General features: G+C 35.9%; 2 protein-coding genes across 2 annotated transcripts; both read left to right on the top strand.

Moving 5' to 3' along the window:
• The first annotated feature begins 1,520 nt into the window (after window positions 1-1,520).
• LOC141695802 (uncharacterized) lies at window positions 1,521-2,507 on the top strand. Its single transcript, XM_074500014.1, has one exon. It carries the CDS (start codon window positions 1,521-1,523, stop codon window positions 2,505-2,507), a length of 987 nt encoding a protein of 328 aa, XP_074356115.1.
• Window positions 2,508-12,550: 10,043 nt separating this feature from the next.
• Window positions 12,551-14,036, top strand: LOC141695801 (uncharacterized). The gene is made up of 2 exons (XM_074500013.1): window positions 12,551-12,668; window positions 12,736-14,036. The coding sequence occupies exons 1-2, from the start codon at window positions 12,551-12,553 to the stop codon at window positions 14,034-14,036; spliced, it is 1,419 nt and encodes a 472-aa protein (XP_074356114.1).
• Window positions 14,037-27,097: the final 13,061 nt, after the last annotated feature.

Below are 27,097 nucleotides of genomic sequence, written 5' to 3'. Positions count from 1 at the left end.
ACCAGAGCTTGTTGTGGACATGGGTACAAATTATCCATCTCCAGTCACTACCACATAAATGGTCTTTACTAACACGCAAAAGTGATGTTGCCACGAAAAATGTTGCATTACATCAGTATAATCGAATAAAGGAGATATATGGCAACAACATAGTCGAATGTTGCCAATTATGTTGCCTTAGATTCTCTATGCCAACATCTTTAGTGACGTTGCCTTAGACAAATGAAAAATTGTATAAAAAAAGTTGGGCAAAATGCCCGCCATCACAAAAATAGCAATCCCGCTAAACAAAATAAAAACGACCCGCTCAGTTAGTGATAAAATGACGTTGTTTTATGACAAAACGACATCGTTTTATGACAGAACGACGTTGTTTACTCAGAACAAACAAAAACTCCTGCTCGAACACTCTCACAAAATCATTGTCCTAAAATTCATAAACACAAACTCTCACACACTCTCTCACTCATAAACACTCTCTCACTCACAAATCACTCCGTTCAACCTCTCCGTTCAACTCTTCCTCTCGCCATCAAAGCTCTTCCTCTCTCATAAACACTCGCAACCTCTCCGTTCAACCTCTTTCCATCGAAGCTCTGCATGTAAACACTTACTCTCGCCATCGAAGCTCTGGGTCGCCGTTTGTTCGTAGAAGCTCTTCCTCTTTCCGTTTGAAAGCTCCGAGTCTCCGTTTGTTCTCTGTTTCGCAGCTCTTCCTCTCTAATTAAAGGTGCAAATCTTAATTTTAATTTGTTAATAAACCCTAATTTTTGGGGTTTTTATAATTTGTTTACAAACCCTAATCTTTGGGGGTTTTTGATTTGTTAATTTTGGCAGGGGGTTTAAACCCTAATTTTTGGGGGGTTTTAATTTGTTAATTTTGGGAGGGGATTTAAACCCTAATTTTTGGGGATTTTAATTGTTGTGTGCCATGTTTATTCTTGGGGGATTTATTAATTTTGGGGTTACACGTGTGCCCTATTTTTTGGGGATTATGTTTTTCATTTTTCTGTTTTTTGTACATGTGTGCCCTGTTTTATATAGTATAGAACATATAGTACTCTTTCTTCTCTTTTTATGTATTTTGCAATTTATTGGGATTATGATATATATTTTTTCCATTTGTGTTAATGATGTTTGATATTTTGTGTTGTGTTTTAAAATTTGATTAAAGTGTTTAATCTGATGTCGTATATTCTGTTTATTTATACGGACAGAGCTTGACTATTAAAATTTTAGTATATTATATACATTATATACTTAACCTAGTTTAATTAAGAAACGATATTAGCTGAACATACGACTTAGTCTATTCGGACAAGAATTTTAGTTAATATTATTTTTGCAGATTATGGATATTTATTCATAAATAATTAGAGATATAATTATTATGAATGATTTATTACTTTGTTATGATTAGATATTATAACATAGGTAAGTGTAAATATATTTATATGTGTATATATGTTTGTTACATATAGAATTAACAACTAAAGATAGTAAATGTTTCACCTGTAGTAATGAGTGAGGCAGAGGAAATCTGGATAAATCTACCAAGATCAAGTGACGAGTATATTAATGGGGTCAAAAATTTTGTCAAAAATGTGATGGCTAAATATGCAGTCGGCGCTGAATTGAAGTGTCCTTGTGGTAATTTTAACAGTAAGATGTGGTGGGCTCCAGATGATGTCTTTAATCACCTTGTTTGTAAGGGTCATTCCCTGGATGTTGTAAAATGGATATACGATGTCTCAAATTTGGGTGATACTGATGTGAGGGATTGCGAAATAAATATAGGGTTTGAAGATAATCATAATCAGATGTTGAACCTTACTTACACCAATAGGGAACCTAATTCAGATGCTAGGAAATTTTATCGCCTTGTCGAAGACGGGAAACGGCCCTTGTATCCTGGTTCCAAAAAAATTTCTAGATTAAGTTTTCTTATTAGGTTGTACCACTGGAAGTGTCTTAATGGGGTGACGCAAACTGCATTTGGTGAAATATTACAGTTATTAAAGGAGGCATTTCCTGATATTGAGATACCTACTTCATTCAATTTCGCTAAAAATATAATTAGGGATTTAAGACTTGACTACCAAAAAATACATGCATGTCCTAATGACTACATGTTATATTGTGGTAAAAATCAGAATGAAGTGTCATGCAATACTTGTGGTGTCTCTAGGTGGAGGGATACGGAAGAAGAACATAAGAAGGACCAAATACCGGCAAAAGTCATGAGATATTTTCCTTTAAAACCAAGGCTTCAGAGGATGTATATGTGTAAAGAGTTCACAAAATTAATGAATTGGCATGTAGTGGATCGAAAGAAGGACGGAATGTTACGGCACCGGGCTGATGGTATAGCTTGGAAGACAATAGATGCCAAATATCCAACATTTTCATCCGAAAATCAAAACATTAGATTAGGTATAGCTTCTGATGGATTCAATCCATTTGGTATAATGAGTGGCAACATAGAACCTGGCCATTTGTTGTGGTGAACTACAACTTACCTCCCTGGCTAAATATGAAACCGGAGAATTTAATTATGTCCACACTTATACCAGGTCCAACTAATCCCGGAAATAGTATTGACGTCTATTTGCAACCTTTGGTGGAGGAGCGGAAAGAGTTGTGGGATGTAGGTGTAACCACTTTTGATGCAGCGACGAATCAGAATTTTGTATTAAGGGCAAGTGTATTGTGGACAATAAGCGACTTCCCCGGTTACGCAATGTTATCGGGATGAAGTACTAAAGGATATCTGGCTTGCCCTATATGCAACTACGAGACATCGTCAACTTATTTGAAACATAGTAGGAAGGTGTGTTATATGAATCATCGACGATTCCTAGATTCCAATCATAAGTGGAGATCAGATAAAAAAAGATTTATGGCCAAGTTGAGGTTGGGCAGGCCCCTGCAGTTTTATCAGGAAGAATGATCAAGAGGCTGTTGGATGGTTACCAGAATACTTTTGGTAAGCTGAAGGGGAAACGGAAAGTCAGTTGTGACGTTAATCCTTGGAATAAGAAATCGATATTTTTTCAGTTACCTTATTGGAGTGAAAATTCAGTGGTAAGACAAAAGATCATGTAAATGCTCGATTAGATTTGCAAGAAATGGGTAAAAGGAAGATCCTGCACCCGACCACCTCTACTGATGGGAAGTACCTTGAAATCATGGCTGCAAACTTCGACATGACAAATAAAGAAAAAAACATATTTTGTTCAGTTTTGGAAAATCTGAAATTCCCACACGGTTTCCCTTCCAATATTATCAAATGTGTCCAAGATAGGAAAGTTGTCGGGTACAAGATTCATGATGCACACATTATTATGCAATACTTGTTACAAATCAATGAAGCCTGAAGTTCCGATTCCATTAATAAGACTTGGTGAGTTTTTTAGAGGTATATGTTCCAAGGTAATTGAGGTGGATGATGTAAAGAAGCTACAAAAGGAAATTATTGAAATATTATGCCGACTTGAAATTAATTTCCCACCTACCTTCTTCGACATCATGGTGCATTTACCAGTTCATTTATGTAATAAAATTGAACTTGGTGGTCCAGTCCACCAGAGATGGATGTACTCAATTGAGAGGTACCTGGGTAAATTAAAATGATATGTTCATAATAAGAGTCAGCCATAAGGGTCAATAGCGGAAGGATACTTGGCATATGAATGTGTAACATTTTGTGCAAGATTTCTAGGCGATAACGAGATCAGTTCAGTGAATGAGTTAGGAACCAGAATTCATGAAACTAGTGGATATCCAATTCTTTCTGGGAGGAACCAGAAAGGGAAAGCTTATCAGTTACCTGATGATGTGTGGACTGCGGCTTATCGGTACATATTGTTTAACTATGATGATAAGAAAGTAGAGGCGCTAATTGAGTAAGTCCTAGAATCCTAGTTTAATTATGTTAATTTAAGTATTTATTACTAACATAATTTAAATTGTTTAATATACTGCATATTTATATATTGTAGGCAACATCATTCGTTATTTGACGTAAATACAAAGTTGAACATGTACAAAAGAGCAAGAACACACACAGATGAAGTATGCGAGTGGTTCAAGACTGAAATTGGAAAAAAAACTGAATGTTTTGAGGGAAATTGCGTCGTTGGAGATAGGTCCTAAACGAGTTGCTAGACGGTTCAGAGGATATACAGTAAATGGGTATAGGTTCCATATGAAAAGTAGAGATAAGAAGTGCATAATAGAAAATAGCGGTGTTTATCTAACAGCCTTAACCACCAGTTTCGCTAGTGTAAAGGACCAAAAACCAACAACCGGGGAGATTACTTATTATGGTTCGATTGAGAAAATAATCGAGGTTGACTACTGGGGCTGTTTTAATATGGTTTTGTTTAGGTGTACATGGTATGCTGATGAGAAAGATCATTTAGGTTTTACCCGAGTAAACTTTAACAGGCCTTGCCAAAAAAATGACCCTTTTGTCATGTCAACACAAGTCCATCAAGTGTTTTACATTCAAGATCCTGCTGAAAATCATATTTATTATCCTATTAAGAAGCTGCCAACACACTTTGATGATTCACACGCCGAGAATACTCCAAGTGAAGATGACATTAATGGGCAGTTTGCACATGATAGGAGGTTTCCAGTTGTTGAAAACCAAGATGATGAAGCGAGCTGGTTGAGGGATGATGTCCCGACAAAACAAATTTTGATTGGAGAATTCCAGAAGTGAAAATTAACATATATTAGCTTGTAAAATTTAGGGTTTTTTACCAGAATTGTTTATTCTAGATTGTGCTTGGATTTAAATGGATTTTTTCCCTGTTTTTGCAATGGATGACATTTATTTTTGTTTAATTTAAGAATTGTGCTTGATTCCGATTGTTATTTAATTTTCTTGCTCTTTGTTTAATATTTTGTTTAATTTAATAAGTTTGATTGTACAATGGTCTTGCTCCTTGTTTTACTATTTTGTTTAATTTTATTCGTCCCTATTTTTTTTAAGTCAATTAGATTACACATTTAGTGTGTGCATTAAACTAATCATTTTTGGAATTTATAATTGCATGATGGAAGGTGACTTTATGACCTTCAATTTGCATCATAAGGGTGAGTTCCACAAAAACAAATATGTTGGAGGAACAATAAATACAGTGAAGGACTTCGAGCTTGATGTCTTCTCATATTCCGAACTGATGGAGTGGGTCAACTAACTTGGCTATAAGGAAATTGGAGGAATTTATGTGCAAAAAGAGGAAAACAGCGATGGTTGGGAATTGATTATTGATGACGCTGCCTTAAATGAGTATACTTTCAAAAGCGAGGCTTCTGAACTGGATTATTTATCGACTGCGATGTCCATAAAAATGTGTCGGTAATGCGTCAAATGCAGCCTCATGTCATTGTAAGGCCCAAAAGAAGCCCCGTTAATCCGAAAGAGGATAATCCTAAAATGCGTCAGTTTGTGACATTAAAGGATATCAATGAAGAGAAGACCAGGAAAATGAATAAGTCCTGGAAGAAAACATAATCTACTGACAAAGTTTCAAAAGTAGTTGCGATAAAGAGGAAATCTGATAAGTCTGACCTGATGGGAATGGTAGAGTATATGAAAAGATTTGAAATTCCTGATACGAACAAGAATTTGGGGGAAGGAGCTGGGGAAGGACCTGATGGAGGCAATGCGTTAAATGCTTATGAAATGCAAAGAAATAAAAATGTCGAGGAAAATATGAAGAAAATAAAGGAACTTGGGATAAAACCGTTGACTGGAAAATTGATTAAAAAGAAAGGTGTAAGGCCCAACATACGGAGTTATGAAGATAAAAGCGAATATCGCTGCCCAGAAAAGGATTTGGACCGAGAAAATAATGAGGAAGAGCATATTGTTAAGCCAAAGGTATAATTCAGAATTAAATGATGTTTATTATCAGTATCATGTTTAATTACGATTATAATATTAACATATATTTTGTTTAGGGTAAGAAAAAGGCTGAGAAGATTGTGGTTAAGACTGATGGCCCAAAAACACGTTCTCGGACATCTAAAATGTCACTTCCATGTGACAAACCGGTGAACACAGTAGAGCCTGAGGTAAACCAATATTCAATTTTTTATTTTTTTCTAAAATAAAAAATTGAACTTAGTAATTAATGTCTTTTTTAGGAGAATGATGCTTCTGAAGTTCCTATTGTTCCTATTGTGGAGAAGCTGAAGCAACTAAAAAATCGCGGCCCTGGTACGATGGAGAGATATTTAGAATTACGTGAGCGTGAAAAGGAGGCTGAAATGAAGGCTGAACTGGAGGCTGAAATGGAGGGTCAAATAGAGTCCCTTTATGATATATTTCAGTCTCAACAAGCTCAGGGTAATATTCTCCATTTCACTCATATTTCATACGCCTTGGTAATTAATTGTATGCTTATAGTGTTCTTAATTTTTAGCAGATGCACCTGCAGAAAAAATCAAAAAGCCTCGAGGGAAGTCAAAAATGAAGCATATCCATACACGAGGTGAGAAGAGAGAGATCGTGCTGTCAAAGCTGGGCCAACCAATATCAGATGATGATCTCTTGCTATTTGAGTTTAGTAATTTTTTGGGAACAACGGTAAGGGAGTTTGTTTCTCTGAAATGTCGTACGTGGTCGGAAGTTCCTGATAAAGAAATATTATGGCAATATGTCAAGGTAAATTATTATATCATCTTTTCAAATAATCTCCTGATAATTACTTGTTATCATTATTTACTTTCAGATTAATTTTTTTGTTTTGCATTTCTTCGTATAATTTCTGGCAGGATTGATATATTGTGAAAGTTTTCAACCACCTTCTTAAAACATAATTAAGCATCTAATATGATTAATTCAAACTGAAATTTAAATAATCGAGATTAATCATAGTACTTTATTTAGGAAAAGGGATCCTTGCCTGGAAAACTAAGTAGGGTAATTAAGCATATAATTTAACTTTGTTTTGATCAAAATGAAACTACTAAATTGTAAGTGAAAATGCAAATATTGGACAAGTACATCATTTCACGTCAGAAAAATATTGGGATCAGTTTACTTGATTTTCTTGAATTTCTTGAATCAGGTTCTTACCTGATTTTACTTGATTTGTTTCGTGTTTAGGACAAGTACATCATTTCCGAGGAGGGGTATAAATATGTAATGACAACAATGTGTGATCAGTTTAGGGGGTATAAAGCTTCCATCAAGAAGGATCATTACAGTAAGTATGATGTTTACTTTAAACACGCAAAAGAGATGCCAAACGAGAATATAAGTTACCTACTGATGTGGTTGAAAAGAAGATTATAAGTTATCTTTCCGTAATTAAATATATTTGCTGCATTTTTATATAATATTGTTTTAACTTTTCTTTTTGCAGGAGGATGTATATATTTGCTGCATTTTTTATATATTGTTATTTTAACTTTTCTTTTTGTAGGAGAATGTTAAGAAAAATCTCAAGGATGGCAATATTGATACTACTAATGAATTAGTTCGTGCCGGAAAGGAACACAACCGCTCTTATTTAGTAGGGAGGCTTATTCGAAAAAAGGAGTCAAAGGGTAATTCCCCAACACGTGCGTCTCATCAATACTTGGCAAGCTTGAATGAAAAAGATCAGGGATGAACTTAAGCTGGAGATGGAAGGGAAAATGGATCGGAATGTTCGAGAGCTTCATGACAGTATCAAGGTGATGATGTCCAAGTTGGCGGAAAAGAATCTGGAGCTGCAGATTGATATTGAAGAGTTGAGCAAGCTGCAACCACCAAGTGAGCAGCCACCAAGTGATGCAACTGGAACAAGCAAGCAGCCACCAAGTGATGTAACCGGAGCAAGCAATTCCAGTCCTTTATCCTGCATATTGTATTTATAATGATGCCTTTTGCGATATTAGACCATATATGGTACTTTTTAAAAATGTTCTTGTGGTCGTAGACTGTAAATGAAGTACTTCATTTTATTTAAGTAGAATCAAGTCAGAATGTTGGAATTGATATTGCAATTATGTAGTGCTTGTATGACTGAAAGTATGTATTCAAGTTTTCTAAGTAGTTCTTGACTTGGCTTGTATCTAGGGATTTGGTTTTTGTGTTGTTGTGGTTGGATTTGAACTATTTTGGGATGTTATAATTTAGGCAAGAACCTGTCAATTTTTTTTACTAAACATGTTGCCTTAGCCTAAAATAATGTTGGTAAAAATAAATTAAAAGATGTTGCTATAGCCAAGTAAGTGTTGGCAAAGATATGAAATGTTAATAAAATTGGTATTGCTATAGACTGAGACTATGTTGCCATAAGAATTAAGGCAACATCAAATTTATGTTGCCTTTAAAAACCCAGTGTTGCCTTTAAAAACCTAGTGTTGCCATAAACTTAAAGCCAACACCAGTTCAGATGTTCCTATTGACATTATAATATTTCCATAGAGGTCTACAGCAACACATTTTTGGTGTTGGCATTGTTCTGTAAAATATGTTGGCAAAACATCAAAGGCCACATGCAAATTTCCAACACCCTCAAAATTGACCAAAGTGTTGCCTTAAGCTTTGTGGCAACATTTTTTTAGCATTTTTCACATTTTTTTATGTTATTGTAGGCCATTTATGTGGTAGTGATTGAATCGCTTGTGGACATGGGCAAAAGATTCGTTGAGTAATGGCCGAACTATTTCTTTTCAGTTGAGCAAAGAAGCATTTGTCTTGACAAAAAAGCAGATCATGTTCTTATCAGACATACATGCAGTCTGCTCTGGAGGTGAAATTTATCTGCCTTTACATTTAGTAAGTTTCCTTGTAAATAAAAACTTTTTTAAATTTTTCATGGATTGTCCTACAATTAAAATGTGAATCTTTACTCACTATTGCTTAATAATGTATGTAGCTTTTTAAATGACTACGTGAAAAAAATAAGATGTCGAGCATGATAAGCTTCGTTGATCCGAGTACGATTGGTGCCACTGGATGCTGTAATGCAACGCAGAGGTCGCATGCACTGGTTGCACGTTTTAAGGGTGCGAGCAAAGCGGAATATTTTCTCATGCCTTACAATGATGTGTGAGTATTACACTTCTGCCTTACTAGTTTTTTTACTATTAAAGATGATCATATGTCTTACCATTTTAAGTTAATTTTTTATGAGAATTTAAGTTAGAATTTAAATGCAAGAGTTAATTTTTGAGTTGAAACCTGATAACATTTCTTTTAAATTGTAAGTTGAATTTTTAAAGGTAATTTAGGTTCTAAATTTTAATAGAAGGGTGAATATGCTTTCGTCACGTTTTCAGACAATTTGGTTGAATTTGTAATATTAACTGCGGGTTTCATTTTTTAAGTTCATTGTTTACGATAATTTAAGATTGAACTTAAATAAAATGTTTTAATTTAAGATTCTAGCTTAATGATAACATGCCTTACTAAAGTTGAATTTTAGATATTCAACTTAATCGTACACGTAGTATTTTAATTGGACATGAAATTTTGATATACAAATTTAAAGACGAGAGAATATTTATTATATCATATAAAAACCATTAATATTTCTTGCAATTTCTGAGTTGAATTTTTACGAAAATTTTAACTTTCAAATTTTAATACAGATGTTAATTGCAAGTTGTTGTAATCAATGTCATAATTTGTGACAATTTACTGATTTGTTGATTTTAAGAATTTTACTGCTTGTTTTTATTTTAGTAATAATGATATATTTTGATAGGAACCACTGGACGTTGACCGTGGTAAATCCGGACGCATAAATGGTCTACTACACGGACCCTCTTAAACATCGAATTGTAAATGGTGAATGGGTTGATGTTGTCGACAAGTCCCCTTCTAGTATTCATTCTTCACTTGTAAAGCTTGTCACCCCATACTTTATAGTGTTATGTGTATTTAATGATATATATATATATATTATTTTCGTTACAGTGCCATTAAGTTGTACAAGGAGGATCTGAATAAGGGTGTCAAGAAGAAATATTATCGGAGAACATGGCGGTATAGTTTCATTCTTATCATGTTTCATTTATGCCGTATATGAAATTGTAACCAAAATTTTGTTACAATTTTCAGGGAGTTCCAGTGCAGATCGGGAACAAGGATAGTGGGCTGTTTGTTATTCGATACATGAAAGAAATTGTTCATGATAAGGAGCTTGACTTTGTTACTAAGGAGAGAAATTTAATTTCTTTGAATTTTTGACCAAATATGTATTTACTCTTGTACCATAAAATATGTGACTTAACAAAAAAAATTCATGCTTTTTCAGTGGATGCGTTGGTCGAAATTGGTTTATACCGCTAATGAAATCAACGAGATCCGGATTGATTTTGCAAAGTACTTTATGAAATGCCATGCCACTTAGGTTTTAGATCAGTTTCTTTGCTTTTGAACTATTCAGGGAAGTGCAACTTTATGTTTATGTTATTGGTGAATTATTATATAAATTTGGATGTGGCTACTTGATGTTGGTTTGAATGCCTGAATATTTGGTTTGTTGAACTTGTAGTTTAAGAATGATGAATCTTGAACGCCATATAGTCTATGGTCGTTTTTATTTTAGTTGGTTTGGTTGCGTTATTGATGGATTAAGAAATTGCTAATTTATGGTTTGACTTGTTTATAGATTTGTTTTATTTCTGGTCAGGTGGTTTTGTGAATGAAATGAATTTAGTTTTAGGTTTGTGCAGGTGGTGTGTATCAAATAATAATTCAATTTGTAAAAAAATTGCAGTTTCACATAAAATGGACTTGAAAAGAAAAAAGAACCATTGTACCATACTGATTCAAACAACAAGTCACCTAAAATATAGCAAAAAGAACCATTGCATGATGTTATGTAATCAAATGGGTACATAATTAAAATCATTATGTTAATAACATTCCAATAACTGATGGAAGTGAAATAGTGTTGTCTGAAAACCAAAATCATAATGTGACTCCAACACACACAATTGTCTGAAGAGCTTTAAGATAACACTGAACAACAATTAGATATTTAAACCATTGTCTAAACAAACTAGAAAAAAGTTTTTATTTCAAAATAGTTGTTGTTAAGATTTGAGACAATAGGTAATTATAATTACCTTTGTTTAAAACAGACATACAACACAGTTTGGAAAATATTTGAAACATTAACTCAACACAAATTCCCCATTGTCTATACCTCTGGAAACTGTTGTGTTATATTTCTTTCAACAATTATTCTCACATTGTAGTGTTATCTCTTGTACATTCTAATAAGTATTCATATCTGTTGTGTGCTAACTTATTCTAACAATGGTTAAAAAAAGTGTTGTCTGATATACTATCAGACGAGTGCTGGATAGTCAACGGTAAGTTCTGAGGTCAGACAACGGTGAAAAACTGTTGTGGGATAGCAAAATCCTTGAAATGCACTACTAGAAAATCAGCATTAGACATCACACATTAGACATCAGTCAGAAAAGTCACTGATGTTAAAAGCCTTTTTTACATCACATAAAAAAAGTGATGTCTTTTTGGTATGTTTACATCAGCTTTTGAGTAAAGTGATGTCTAAGTTGTTCTTTTAAAAACTACGTTACATCAGTTAACATATAAACCAATGTCCAATTTCCTTTTAACATCGGTTGACATAATAACCGATGTCTAAGCTCAATTTTAAAAAATTAGAGCCCGCTGCTTCTCCCTTTTGCTCCCCACCCTTAGCCAAAATTTTTCCATCCCCCCCCTTAGTATATTTCCCCCTCCCGCCTATTCACTCATTCACTTTAATAACATTATAACAAAAAATTAAAAATAAATCAAAATCAAAACAAAAACAAAAAATTACAATCTCCACAAAAACAAAAACAAAAAGGCATTCACTCATTCCCCCTTTCTCTCTCGATTGCTAAACCTAGAACTCTCAAATGTATGCTAACTGTCTTTCCCCCTTTCCGATTGGACCTTGAATCTCCAATTAAACCTCTCAATTTCTTCAACTCATCTCTTAATTTCTTACTATCTATCTTTCAAATGTTTTTTTCTCATTTGTTTCAATTTTTGTGACAGATTCGAAGATTAAGGAGTTAAGTGTGTTCATTGAAGTTTAAGGTGAGGAGTAGAGTTTCTTGGAGCTAAATCTTGGAGCTAAGGGTTTATTAAAGCTTAAAACTCGGACCTAACTAAGTTGGATTTTGGGCTTGGAGTTTGTTGCTGTGTTTTTTGGGATTTTGGAGCTTGCTTTGTTAGGTATATTCTTCTTTACATATCTATTTATATTTGTTTGGGCTGCATGTATATATTTATGTAGTTGTATGTATGCATGTGAAATTGAAATATGTAGTTGTTGCATGTGTAGTTGTATATGTAGTTAAAATACGGATTCACATGTAATAACAAGTGCTTGTATATATTTGTGTTTGTGTTGTTTGTAAATATATTTGTGTTTGGGGCTTGTCGTTGTAAGTAGCATGGTTTATGAGTGAATATAGGAATTTTATATTGATTATACTAGGTAGTAAATGTACTATAGTATATAGTAAATTAATAAGTTATTTAACAATTAGGTAGTTTGAGAATAACATGGACAAATCTTGGATTTTCAAAGATAGGGACACACTTGACTATGAAATCGGGGTTGAAGAGTTTTTGATATTTGCCGCGGAAAATGCTAGTGATCCTAAAAGAATCCCCTTCCCCTGTAAAAGATGTGCTAACACTAGTGCAGACTAGACTTTTTTGAAGTTATAACTTCAAAAAAATTGCAGTTAAGACTATCAGGGGACATTTATATGAAAATGGTTTTAGTCTGGGGTACCTTGATTGGATTTGGCATACACAAGGGTTTGCAAGTAGGTCATCAATTAATAGAAATGCTCCGACCCCTACATCTACGCCTGCCCCTGCACCTACGTCTGCCCGCGCACCGATACCTTTCCCTGGCCTTGTATCAGAAATAGTCAATGTTTGTGATGTTGCATATAATTCGAGTGAGTACAATAATGAGTCGTATCAATTTATGAGATTTGTGGTTGATGCTGAACAGCCTTTGTATGAGGGTAGTGAATGTACCAAGTTGGAGTCGATGCTAAAATTGCACAATTGGAAAGCTAGGCTCGGAATTAGTGATAGTGCCTTTAACGATTTCTTGTCTACCGTTGGCTCTCTCCTTCCTAAGGACAGTGTGATGCCACCTAATGCATATGAAGCCCAGAAAACTTTATCCGACTTGGGCCTAAAATACATAAAATATCACTCATGTCCAAACAATTGCATACTGTATCGGGGGGTAAATGTTGATGCTTCCGAGTGTCCTAAGTGTCGTTTATCTCGCTGGAAGTTAGGAAATGATGGTAAAATAAGGATTAATGTTCCTGCTAAAGTAATGTGGTATTTTCCAATTATACCGAGATTCAAACAGATGTTTAAATCTCCTTCTACATCTGAACTAATGACCTGGCACTCAAAGCAGCCAATAGAAGAAGGAAAGATGCGGCATCCAGCCGACTCTCCTTCTTGGAGAAATATCGACTATAGGTGGCCTGCCTTCGGTAGTGATGCACGAAATATTCGTTTGGCGTTGTCTGCAGATGGTATAAACCCACATACTAACGGTCTAACCAATAGATACTCTTGTTGGCCAATAGTATTAGTGACTTATAATCTTCCTCCGTGGGTATGTATGAAGAGGAAATTTATGATGCGAACAATTTTAGTTTCCGGTCCACATGAGCCTAGCAATGACGTTGATGTATATTTACAGCCTTTAATCGATCATTTAAAGAAGTTGTGGGAAGAAGGTGAACCAAATGTTTATGATGCATACACCAAGTCATATTTCACTTTAAAAGCAATTTTATTGTGGACAATAAATGACTTTCCTGCATATGGAAATCTGTCTGGATGCGTTAATAAAGGTTATATATGTTTTCCAGTATGCGCTGATGATACAGTTTCCAAGTATTTAAGCCATAGAGGAAGATGTGTTACCAAGGCCATCGGCGTTACTTGGCTAGGAATCATCCATATAGGAAGCAAAAGGCCGCTTTTAATGGACAACAAGAATTAGGGCAGACACGTCAACCTCTGTCTGGAGAAGAGGTTTTATTGCAGCAAGATAAAATTGAATTTCAGTTTGGGAAGGAAGTAAGGAAGTCAAAGAAGGTTGATTGTCCATGAAAGAAAAAGTCAGTTTTTTTCGAATTAGAATATTGGAAGTTTCACCATGTCCGTCATTGTTTAGATGTCATGCACGTCGAGAAGAACGTGTGTGATAGCTTGATCGACACAGTACTAAATAGGAAACCTAAGTCTAAAGATAGTGAAGCTTCTCGTCTTGACATGATTGACATGGGGGTTAGGGCTGATCTAGCTCCGCAAAAAGGAGAAAAAAAACCTACTTACCCCCTTCGATTTTTAATTTGTCCAAGGCAGAAAAGAAGAAAATGTTGTCATCATTAATGCACATGAAACTTCCTTATGGACACGCGTTGAACATTAAAAATTGTGTTTCCATGGAAGAATTAAAGATGTTTGGGATGAAGTCCCATGACTGCCACATCTTACTCCAACAACTGCTTCCTATTGCAATTCGTGCGGTACTTCCAAAAAAACTCAGGGTCACCATAATTAGATTGTGTTTCTTTTTTAATGCTTTGTGCAACAAAGTTGTAGACGTATCGAAACTAAATAAATTGTAATCAGATGTAATAGTAACTTTGTGTGAGCTGGAAAAAATCTTTCCGGCATCATTTTTTGATATAATGATACATCTCATAATGCACTTGGTTCGGGAATTACGGTTATGTGGGCCGGTATTTATAGATGGATGTATGCATTTGAGAGGTTTAAAAAGGTGTTGAAGAGTTACGTACGCAACCGTTATTACCCCGAAGGCTGTATAGCTGAATGCTATCTGGGAGAAGAATCAGTAGAATTATGCCAAGAGTTTGCCAAGCAAGCTTGCACCACTGCTGCTCTTCGTAAAGATGAAGGCAAGTTAAGTGGTCCATTATATGTTCTGACAATGAAATCAATCGAAGAAAAAGAGCGGGATGAAGCTCATTTACATGTTCTTATAAACAACATTGAAGTACAGCCATATATTTTGTAAGAATTTATTAATTTTGGGGCTGTTTAATTAATATATGAATTATATATTTACCGGCTAGTTAATGATTATATAATTTCTGTTAGAATGCATAAGGAGTATCTAGAGGGAATCCATCAAGGAAAAAAGAAAAGTGTTCATTGGCTCTTGAGAGAGCATAATCGCCTTTTTGCCGATTGGTTTCTAGAAAAAGTTAGTATTTTTATAGTTTCATTTGTGCTTAATTTATTTACTCTGTAGTAATATGGAATTTAGAAGTATTTTTGTTTCTGAAAATGTGTAGGTTAGTAGTAAAATGGAGGAGAATCCTGGAGGAGTTTCAGAGACAATAAGATGGATAGCCGGAAAACCATCATTTTCAGTTTTGACTTATGAAGCTTATCTAGTAGACGGGGTCCGATACTTTACAAAAGAGCGAGATGGTGTGAGGGTTGTTCAAAACAGCGGAGTGTCTTTAGTTGCTAAAACTGTCCAAGTGTCTAGCGCTAAAGATTTGAACCCCGTAGAAAGTGACTTGACATTTTACGGTGTTATCTTAGAAATATGGGAGCTCGATTATCATGCATTCAAAGCCCCGTTATTTTTATGTAATTGGGCAGATAATGACAAGGGAATTAAGGTCGATGATTATGGGTTCACACTTGTCGATCTAAGTCGACAAGGCCACAAGAGAGATAAATATGTGTCTATGGATCAAGTAAAGCAAGTTTATTATATTGAAGATCCGGTGGATGCCAAGTGGTCCGTTGTATTAACCTCTACAACTCGAGACTACCAAGATGTGTATAACGACGATGATTTAGGAGACACAGCCATGGAAAATCCCCCATTCTGCTGCCAAATTCCTATATGTGAGGTCGGTGAAGATGTTGAATAATATATTAGAGAAAATATTAAGGGCACTTGGGTTAAGAAGTGACAATATTATTTGCAGTCATGTATCTCCTTTTTTGTAACTGTTTAGCATTGTTTATGCCTAATGATATTATTTGAATTTTCGTATGTTTATGACTGTTTATGAATGCATATAGTCATCGTGTCTGACTGTTTATAACTGTTTATGTATGCGTACTTCACTAATTTAGTTATGACTATTTATATATGCTTGTGACTAATGAAATATATGTTTCATTTTCAGATTCAAAAAGATAAATGTCAAATAAAAAACAAATATCTAAAGTACATTTCCAAAAAGGCCCTAACAAGTCAGATGAGGAGGTGGATAAAAGCTTGGAGCCGGAAACAGAACCTCAAGATGAAAATGTAGATTTTATGGAAGACACGAAGGCAATAGTCACTACTTCCGAAACTACAAAGAACAGGTATGGATCTTCCCGAGGGGTTTCCGTTATGCACAAAGTGGTGGTGAGGAAGGCGCATGGCAAGAAAGCAAAGGTATCGTGCAATGCACATGGAGTTCCAGTCGGGAATGCAAGGCACAGTCTACAGTCCTACACTGGAATGTTGGCTAGGACGATGATTCCGATTGATTATCCTAACTGGTCAAAGGTACCCGATGAACTAAAGGAGAAAATATGGATCAATGTGAAGTTATATAAATAAGCAATTTCTTATGCACTTTGTAAATTTTGCATTTTCTTGTACTCATGTAGAGCATAACATTGGTTTCAGGAGACATTTAAAGTCCCCAAGCAACTTCAGAAGGGGCTGATCAGGTCTGCAGGAGCAAAGTGGAGAAATTTTAAAGCAAATTTAACAAGGGTATTATGTTAAGCCGTATCTTGGACAAAAGAAGAAACTACGAAAGCCTCTAGTGAAGTATGCTTTTGTTGGTAAGGAGGCTTGGAAAAATTTTGTTGCTGAAAGGACTAACTCGACATGGAAGGTATACGCGAAAGAGATCGTGTGTTTATGTCTGTGTTTTATTTATGTTGTGAACTGATATTTTTGTGTATTACAAATATTTTAGGAAAAATAGCATGTTAATATTATTTAAAATGTTTGTTGTAGTCACTTAGTGAAAAACAAATTGAGCGGGTGAGCAATCGAAAATATCCTCACCGCACATCTAGAAAGGGTTATGTTGGATTGTTGGAAGAAGAGGTAACCTCTGTTTAAGCACTGAACTTAAATAGTTGTATTCTACATATATTGTTGTTTTAATAATTTTTTATTTTAATCAGCAAAAGAAAGGAACCTTGGCTCCTGATGAAGAACCTGATCGGGCTCTTATGTGGCACAAGGCTCGTAAGGGAAAACTTGATGATGAGGAGGTTGATCCAGAGCTAGCTGAAATAGGGAAAAGAATTGTGAGTATTTAGCAAGCAACGTTAACTTTTTTAATTCAATTCAATTTAGTTCTAATTTTAATATTTTTATGAGGAGGTTCATTCAGTTCTGATTTACATGTTAACATTCTCATGACAGGAGAATTTACTGGAGTTGCAAAGTAAGGGGGAATTCACTCCTTCTCGTTTACCTTGAACAGGAATTTTGAAGATAATTTGGTTAGTCGATTTAAAGAGGATAATCCTGATCGTCTCTTTTTTATGCCACATAATAGCAAGTAAGTACATAAAAATGTCTCTGGATTTATTATAAATCGCTTTATTTATTTATTTATAAGCATGAAATTCAAAATGATATGATTCTGATATTAATTCTATTTATTATAAATATTTATAAAAAATAGCTGCCATTGTATATTGGTTGTGATTTGGGTGGGCGAGGTTTTCATACTCAATCCTCTGCCTCGTTCAACTACGTTTCCCGAGTTGGAAAAAACAATATCAAGGTATTTGCATTTGATTTCGAGTGATTATTTTCATTATTGAGATATCAATCAATTTCTGTTATTGATACTGCTAAGATGATAGGGCTGTGATTGCGTTCAATGTTCAGGCCGGAAGGCGAAATAAAGCACCGACTATCAGATATATTACCGTAAGAACCAGGGGCATTAATTTACTTATTAGTCAGAGTTTTTTCGGTTAGATAGGGGCATTAATTTACTTATTAATTGGTCTGAGTTTTTTTGATTAAATAGGGATGCCCCAAACAGCCCGGTGGAACTGAATGCGGCTATGTTGTTATGTGGTATATGAAAGAAATTGCCATGGATAATGAAATGACATTTGTCAAAAAGGTATATTTTTTTGCTTAATTCATTCTTGATATAATTGGTGTACATATAATTTGTGGTACAATTCATTGTTACTAATTCTTGTGTGTTACAGTTTTCAGTGGTCGACAAAGAATCGAAAGGTGACTGTTGCCAAGGCTGCGCTGGACGAGGTTCGATGTCAGACTCTTAGCCATATCGAGTCCTTCTTATAAAAAGGCCTAATCTGCAGCTCCTTTATGTAGACTGAATTTGTAAGAATTTGTAAGAGCTACTAGTGGTTTTTGTTGATAAATATAATGGGGGAACTTTAGTTGGTAAATTTCTGTTTGGGATGAACTATGTAAATGATCGATGGTAGATGTCTAGTACTTGCTTTTGCAGTTATGTAGTTTGTTTGGATTATGAAGTTTGGTTGGTGGTGGATATATGTACGTACTTGGTATAATCTATGGTAAATCAATGAATATATGTTTGTTTTTGCGTTTATTTTTGCGTTTATTTTGGTTTGGTTAGTTTTGGAATGGTAAAATGGCAGTTGGTATGTTTTTGGATGATTCTTGTTTGGGTTTTGGGCATTTGATTGAAACAGGGGATTCATGAATAAAAAAAAATAAACAAACATCACTTCATGAACAAAATAACTGATGTAAAATATAGTCAAATAAGACATTTCATACAATAAACTAATGTCATAAGCAGGCACATATATCAGCTCACAAGAAATGACTGATGTAAAACAATATAATAGATATCACATTTTGAAAGAACTGATGTTAAACACACACAAAGACATTGGTTTTATTAAAAAAAATGTACGACATCGCTTCAGATAAAAGACTGATGTAATATGTTAAGTTACACATCAGTTTAACAAGTTTTTCGATGTTAATATATCATATTGCATTATATGTGATAAGTTTAAAATGATATACATGACATATGAATGAATAACTAAAACCATAGTGAAGGTATACATTGAATAAAAATACATCACATTGTTAAGAAAAAGGATGTCTAAACTGTATATAGACATCGGCTAATAAGCGATGTGTAATGCACCTACCTTTCTCATCGCATGCAAAGACATCACCTGGATTTTAAATAGAGATCGGCTAATAAGCGATGTCTATTGAAAAATTTCTAGTAGTGGTGGGAAATCCTTCATAAATTGGAATATAATGGGTTTGATGTCAATGTAGTACGCGAGCATGTAGTGCAATTGCTATCAATAAAGGACAAGAGAGAAGAACATAAAGCTAAGGCCTAGAAACCTACAGATCAGATCGAGGAAGAGGAAGAAAAAATTAAAGATTTGAATAATCATATAATTTGTCTGCAAGATTAGCTTGCCTTGGCTTTGTCAATTAAAGAACACTAAAATTCAACTGTTGCTCATCTGAAATAAGACAGATAGAGAATGACTATCTCTGTATGACCGGATTATGCATCTTTTTCCTTTTTTGGGGATTCGCAATCATTCATAACTTATTTCTTTCATCTTATTGGTTAGTGTCATATTACACTAACCAATAAGATGAAAGAAATAAGTTACGAATGATTGAGAGTCCCCAAAAATGAAAAATATGCATAATCCTCTATTTGTCTTATTTCAGATGAGTGACAGTTGAATCTTTCTACTCTTTAGTTGACAAAACCAAGGCAAGCTCTCCTTCCAGTAAACCTATGCGATTATTCAAATCATTGATTTTTTCTTCCTGTTCCTCGATCTGATTTATAGCTTCCTTTGACTTAGCTTTAAGTTCATCCCGCTTGTCCTTTATTGATAGCAATTGCACTACAAGATCACCTACTACATTGACATGAAACCCATTATATTCTAATTCATGAAAGATTTCCACCGTATCCTCTAAAATTTTTTTTGGCTCATCAGGTTGCAAGATGCATGTCTTCTCAACAACATTGACAAAGTCAACCAATAAAGTTATTATCGAACCTTCACGAGAATCCTCTTTTTCCGAGAACAAGGTTTGAAAGCGTGGATTCTAGGGGAACGGGCTAAATGCCTGCATAGACTCAATACTCTTCCAGAGTGGGCTTTTCTTAATAATTGGTAAAATATGATCATTATATTGAGATAATCGGATAACATTATCATGACTACAATATGAAGTGTATTGATTAACTTTCCTCCCTTGTGAGGTGCCTATATACAAAAAGTGTATTACAAAAAAGTGCTACACATGTGAGCAAGACCTTCAATATGACACTAGCTAACTTATTATATCAAAATTCTACGGAGGATCAATACATTGTGATGGTGAGAAAAAAAAATCTTATGATGGTGATAAAAATTGAATAAAAATAAATAACATTTCATGTTAAAATGGATTTTAATATGTACACTAGCTTACTTATCGTATGAGAAGCAGTCTTTATAGCTTTAAACCGTATGGAGAGAGGTCATCGTCTGACATATTTTAGGGAAACCATAATGCGGACATTTATTATTCTTTCAACAAAGCATATATCATTTCCATCAAACACTCTTATTTTTTCAGCACCGGGGCCTTAGTTAGGATGTAGACAACTAGTAATTAATTTAAATAAAAACTAAAGAGAAATGACCACCTACCAACAAAGAGTTAACAATAAGTTCTATATGAACACTAACTTACTTGTTAAAACAGCCGTCTTGAGTATTTCAAACCATTTGGAGAGAGGGTCATGCGAGCAATTTCAATGGTGGTACAAGGAGGGTGGACTTTTCCCCTTCTGTCAAAAAGATTTTTCCTAAAGAGCATGCAAATTTGTTATTAGGTAAAATAGATGCTAGATGACTAGGTAGCTAATGATGGTGGTAAGTTTTACTATAGACACATTTTATATGTTGAGTTGCAGATGGAGGGTCTATATGGGGTTCTTGATGGAGTTCTTCTTTTCCCTTTTTTTGAACACACATTTTCTTCTTTTACAATAAATATCTATTTTTTTCTAAAAAATTGTTGTGATTATTATAAAAAATATATTAATTTCAAAATTTGAGTGAATTAGGGAATTTTAAAACAAAAATTGTGCCATGACCTTTGTGTCCGGATGTTCAACATCTAATTTCATATCTAAAAAATGTATAGAGCTCATACCTGAATTTTAAATAGAAAATTATATAGATGGTATATATAACTCAATATCTATTTAACATCATTGAGAAATATATATATATATATATATATATATCTGTGTGTGTGGATATGTATGTGTGTCTATTTATGTGTTACTCTAATTTCTAATTATCATAGATGTCAATACATAAAATTGAACAAATTAAAATATAACAAGTTATGAAATAATGTACAAAGTGAAAATAGTATATGTAGATCATGAGCATCGTTAAATTTCACCAATTAAAAATAAACAAGTTATGAAATAAAGTTGAAAGTGAAAATTGTACATGAGATCTTATGATGAAAATAAACTTAAAAAACTAGAAGTTTGTATAAGAGAAACTTAAGAAACAAATGCGTAGAAAGTCTGATATATTACAATAATGAAAATACAGAAAAATAAATAAGCTAACCAGAGGTGGTTGCTGGAAAATAGAAACTACTAAACTACACTCCTACAAATACTCTACCACCTCTTGTTTACTAGTCCATGATCCTACAAACTCTCTAACAACTATGTGACTTATTCTTGCACCTAATTCTACGCCTGCAATACACATTTTAAATAAAAATTTAAATTCAAACAGGTTTAGATTATTAATGCCAACATACTCCCCGTAATCTAAACTTGTTTACAAAGATCCTTGACACCTAGAAGACTCCTCATGCGCTCAAACTTCACAGTGGACAACGACTTTGTAAGGGTGTCAGCCCGTTCCATATCCGTGCTTATATGTTTGATAATAACTTCTACATGCTCCACACACTCACGTATGAAGTGGTATCGAATGTCGATATGCTTGCTCTTTCCGTGAAAAACTTGGTTTTTAGCAAGATCAATAGCAGACCTATTGTCTATATATATCACCATTGGACCAACCTGTTTCCCTGTTATCTGGCTCAGCAACTTTCAAAGCCAAATTCCTTGGCATGCAGCAGCAGTTGCAGCCATGAATTCTGCTTCACAAGATGACAATGCCACATATTTCTGCTTCTGTGACACCCACGTTATTAGACTCTTATTTAGGTAGAAGACCATTCCACCTGTACTTATTCTATCATCAACATGTCCAGCTAAGTCGCTATCCGAGTATCCTGAATATACCAGGCCATAGTCCAAAGTGCCTTTAACATACCTTAGGATCTGTTTTATAGCAATCAAGTGCATATGGGTTGGCCTTTCCATGAAACGACTCACTATTCCCACAGAGTAAGCTATATCAGGTTGAGTCTGTACAAGATAACGTAATCCTCCCACCAAGCTTTTGTTGTGTGTAGCATCAATTTCCTCGCCTAGTTCATCCTTTGTAATCTGTTCCTTGGGCTCCATCAGGTATTTAGTAGAATAACATTCCAACATACATGCCTTTTGTAAAATCTTCTTGGCATATGCTGTTTGTTTTAGTTCAATATACCCTTCACCTTGCTTGACCTCCATTCCTAGATAATTAGATAGTTTGCCTAAATCACTCATCTCGAATTTCACATTCATTTCTTTCTTGAACTTTTCGATGCTTGAGACATTTGTGCCAGTGACTAGAAGATCATCGACATAGACTCCAAATATCAGCACATCATCACCTTCCTTCTTGGCATATACTGCATGTTCATATGGACATCGAATAAAACCCAAATCTTCAAGACTTTTACTCAACTTTGCATACCATGCTCGTGGAGCTTGGCGTAACCCGTATAATTCTTTAATCAACTTGTACACGAGCTTCTCGTTACCCTGCATGCTTGACAAAACCCTCGGATTGGGAAACATAAACATCCTCTAGTATTTTTTTCGTTAAGAAATGCAGATTTTATGTCAAGGTGGTGGATTTGCCATGAGTTCTGGGCTGCCAAAGCCAATAGCAGACGTACTGTTTCAAGTCGAGTTACAGGAGAAAAAATCTCCTGAAAGTCCACACCAGGAATTTGAACATAACCTTTAGCTATAATTTGTGCCTTGTGTTTGATAATTTCTCTGTCTGTGTCTCTTTTAAGCTTGAAAATCCACTTCAAATTAATGGCTTTGTGTCCTGGGGGTAATGTGGTCAGCTTCCATGTATTATTATTTTCTATTGCTTCCATTTCACTTCTCATAGCCTTTACCACTCCTGATCTTAAGCAGTCTGCTTATAGTTTACTGGTTCGGTAACACGAAAAAGAAAAAATCATCACCAGGTTCCACCTCATCTGTTTCATTATAAATATCAGTAAGTGAACTATAGTTTTTTGGTTCACTACTTTCACTCGAGCCATCAGAATACGTACTACTGTTATCCCCTCCAGATTCGAATCCTTCAGTAGCTGAGAGTGATGATGGTGTCTCAGTGCTTGAATTCTCGCCTTCTGTAGAATTATCATTGTGCACAACTTGGTTAGTATCTGCTACAAGATTTCCCGATATAATAAAAGTTGCTGAGATTGATGGCACCGTTTGTTTCTGTTGATCGTTCCAAATCCAACATTTCCCTTCTTCAAATACTACATCCCTACTTACTTGCACCTTTTCTTTCACTGGATCATAAAGGCGGTACGCTTTGGTACCTGGTTCTCTTCCAAGATTAATCGCTACTCTGCTCCTGTCGTCTAGCTTCGTTGTTAAGGCATTTGGTACTTTCATGTGGGCAACACACCTAAAACCCTCACATTTCCTAAATCTGGCTTCTTCTTCTTCCATGCCTTATAGGGTGTTTTTTTAGACAAAGCTCCGATAGGAAGCCTATTCAGGATATAGATCGAATGACGCACAGGTTCACCCCAAAAATTTAATGGTAAATTCATATCCTTTAACAAACTTCGCGCCATAGCCACGACTGTTCTGTTACGCCTTTCAACGACCCTATTCTGTTCGGGGAGAATAGGGCACTGTGAAATGTCTAGTAATGCCAGCATTTTCAAAATAGGAAATAAATTGCTTTGACAGGAACTCACCTCCCCTTTCCGATCAAAAAACCTTAATCTTCGCTTCTTTCTCATTTTCAACTAGAGCTTTATATTTCTTAAACACCTCAATTGTTTCATCATTATTTTTGATATAAGCCCATATCATGCGGCTATAATCATCAACCATTAAAAATAAATAAGCATTACCTCCCATTATAGGTGGAGAAATCGATCCACATAGGTCTCCAAGAATCAACTCCAAAACTCTGGTGGCACTAAAATTTGATTATTGGGGAAAAGATTTTCTTGGTTGCTTTGACATTAGGCACCCTTTGCACACTCCCTTTGGCTGGGTAAGCTTTGGTATCCCATCAATCATACCATTTTTCACCATCAAATGTATTTCTTGGAAATTTACATGGCCAAGACGTGTATGCCAAAGCCATGAAGACTCTTCCACTTTCGACTGTAAATATGTTGGATTGCTCACCTCAATGATTAGCTTATACAGGTGATTCACCGATCTCTTCACCTTCATAAGAAGTCTCCCAACATGTGAGAACGCCTCCAGTTCTCATCAGCAACGCTGATATCTTGGTGCAACTATACCGCATGGGGGATACTCTGAGTGATAGGGTGCCCCCTACATACCCAAGGGATGATAGGGTGCGACACCGCGAGCACGAGTGTGCCCCTCCGCGAGGAAGGTTTGGAAATTATGGCCAAGGCTAGTAAAGGAATGGACGAGGAAGGATAGGATACCAGCATGGAAGGGTGCCATACAATGGAAGAAGAGATGACGCACCCTCCACTGAAGAAGCCCCTGTCATTGTTCCTGTAGCTTCCCACAGTGCTACGGGCAATGGATCCAGGGTGCGTCCTCATGACCGCGATGTCGTGCGAGTTAAAGAAAGGTCGAAAAACAATGATGAAATATCAAGACATGTTTAATAGGAACCTCGTGCGCGAGGGAATATTCAAAATGAAGATGGCAACATACCACAGTCGCAGCCTCAGGGCGAGGGGCGGCGAGATCCACCGATACGCCCGAGGGGTAACCAAGGGGAACAACAACAAGTTGCGGAGTAACCCCAACAACTCAACATTCAAACCATTCCTGTAGTAGGGACGTTTAATGTGAACGGTCTTAAGAAGTTGATCAACCATCTTGAAGGATGTAGGGTAACAGCGACTGCACAAGCCCCATCTCCTTTTGCTGCTGTTGTAAGGGAAGCGTAGCTGCCTGCAGGATACTGGAACATAACTAATGACTTGTTTTTTCATGGGAATTCTGACCCCGTGGAATTCCTGGGGCGTTTCAACATTGAGATGGATGTATATCAGGTACCTGACTTGGCACGATTCCGTCTTATGATGGCCACCTTCAAAGACGGAGCTCAACAATGGTTTTAAAAACTTGGTCCAGGGGCGATCACATCTTGGGAACAGATGAAAACCTTGTTTCTAACTCAGTTCCAGGTTGCGGTGAAGTATATGCCATCGGTTACCACACTAGCCAATGTGAAACAGAAGGAAGGGGAAAGCTTGACCTCATACTTCAAAAGGTTTAATGCAGAGTCTACCTTAGTGAGAGGCGCGACTGATGAGATACTGAAAATACTTCTTATAGCTGGTCTGCGCGTGGGAACAGATTTCTGGAAACATCTGCAAGGAAAGGACCCTGTATCATAAGCCGATGTACTTGCGCGGGCGGAATCCTTCAAAGCGATTGAGCAATTGCTTACTGAAACGAAGAAAAATGATAATACCAACAACTCCAAGGGGCGAGCTAAGAGAAGAGACAGGTCTGTGAGTCCAGATTATCGGCGGAATGCCCGAAGCCTTAATAGGGTGAATGCCGTGAATGTGCAGAGAGAGTGGAGTCCGCCATCAAACTATGAAAAAAGGGTAAGTAATTACACTCCGCTGGCGGCATTCAATGATCATATCTTTGAGGTGAATAAGGATAGAGGGATTTTTAAAAAACCAGACCGTCTGACCTCGTGGCAAATTAGAGACAAGAAAAGTATTGTGATTACCATGAGTCTATCGGCCACGACACCCACGAGTGTCGTCACCTAAAGGATGAAATTGAGGAATTGATCAAGGCTGGATATCTGGGAGAGTGGATTGATAAGGTGAAAGGACGCAGAGGAAATGATGACAAAGGAAAAGATAAAAGGTATCCCACATAGGCAGAGGATGTCGAAAAGACAACGGAGGTTAAGTTCCAAAGGTCTGGAAGTATTCGGGAAATCTTCGGAGGACATCCATTTGTTGGTGATAGCAATTGAGCGTTAGAAAAGAATGCAAGAGAGGCACGACACCCACCACTCACCAGCATTCATAGCTTGGAAGATAGAGCTCTAAAAATATTCAAAGGGGAATCTGCGGATATTATGTTCAGAGAGAGAGAGTCAAGATGGGTACATCATCCCCATAACGATGCATTGGTGATAACTATGCTTATTGGGGAAATGAACGTGCATCGAGTCTTCTTCGACAATGGGAGCTCTGCGAACATCTTGTATTACAACACGTACAAAAAATTGGGTTTCCTGGACAGTGACATGAACTTTGAAGATGCACACGTCTACGGTTTTACTGGAGAGGCAGTAAGAGCTATGGGTTCTATTAGGCTTCCAGTCACGCTTGGGGAAGTAGCTCTGTGTATCACCCAAATGATAGACTTCAAGGTGCTAGATCAAGATTCCGCGCATAACATGTTGGTGGGCATACCTTGGCTGCGGGTGTTCAAGGTGATAACCTCGATACATCATTTGATGATAAAGTTCCCGACTGCTATCACAAGGCTGTTAAAGAATTTCACAAGAGAAGGTACGAGGGAAAAGGCCTTCCGTTTGAAGATGTGGAAGACATTCAGACATTCAGAAGAAACTTATGCCACCACAGCCCTTCCTCAAAACGAGGACGCG

This window comes from Apium graveolens, chromosome 11, assembly GCF_009905375.1.
Source record: "Apium graveolens cultivar Ventura chromosome 11, ASM990537v1, whole genome shotgun sequence".
NCBI lineage: Eukaryota > Viridiplantae > Streptophyta > Magnoliopsida > Apiales > Apiaceae > Apium > Apium graveolens.
This window is presented reverse-complemented; position numbering and strand designations above follow the sequence as displayed.

What these genes read in the sequence shown, in the direction of transcription:
- LOC141695802 (XM_074500014.1), top strand. Translation starts at nt 1,521, where the DNA reads ATGAGTGAGGCAGAGGAAATCTGGATAAATCTACCAAGATCAAGTGAC.
- LOC141695801 (XM_074500013.1), top strand. Translation starts at nt 12,551, where the DNA reads ATGGACAAATCTTGGATTTTCAAAGATAGGGACACACTTGACTATGAA. An exon ending in TAAAAGAATCCCCTTCCCCT is followed by an intron (nt 12,669 to 12,735) that starts GTAAAAGATGTG and finishes AAAAAATTGCAG; the next exon opens with TTAAGACTATCAGGGGACAT.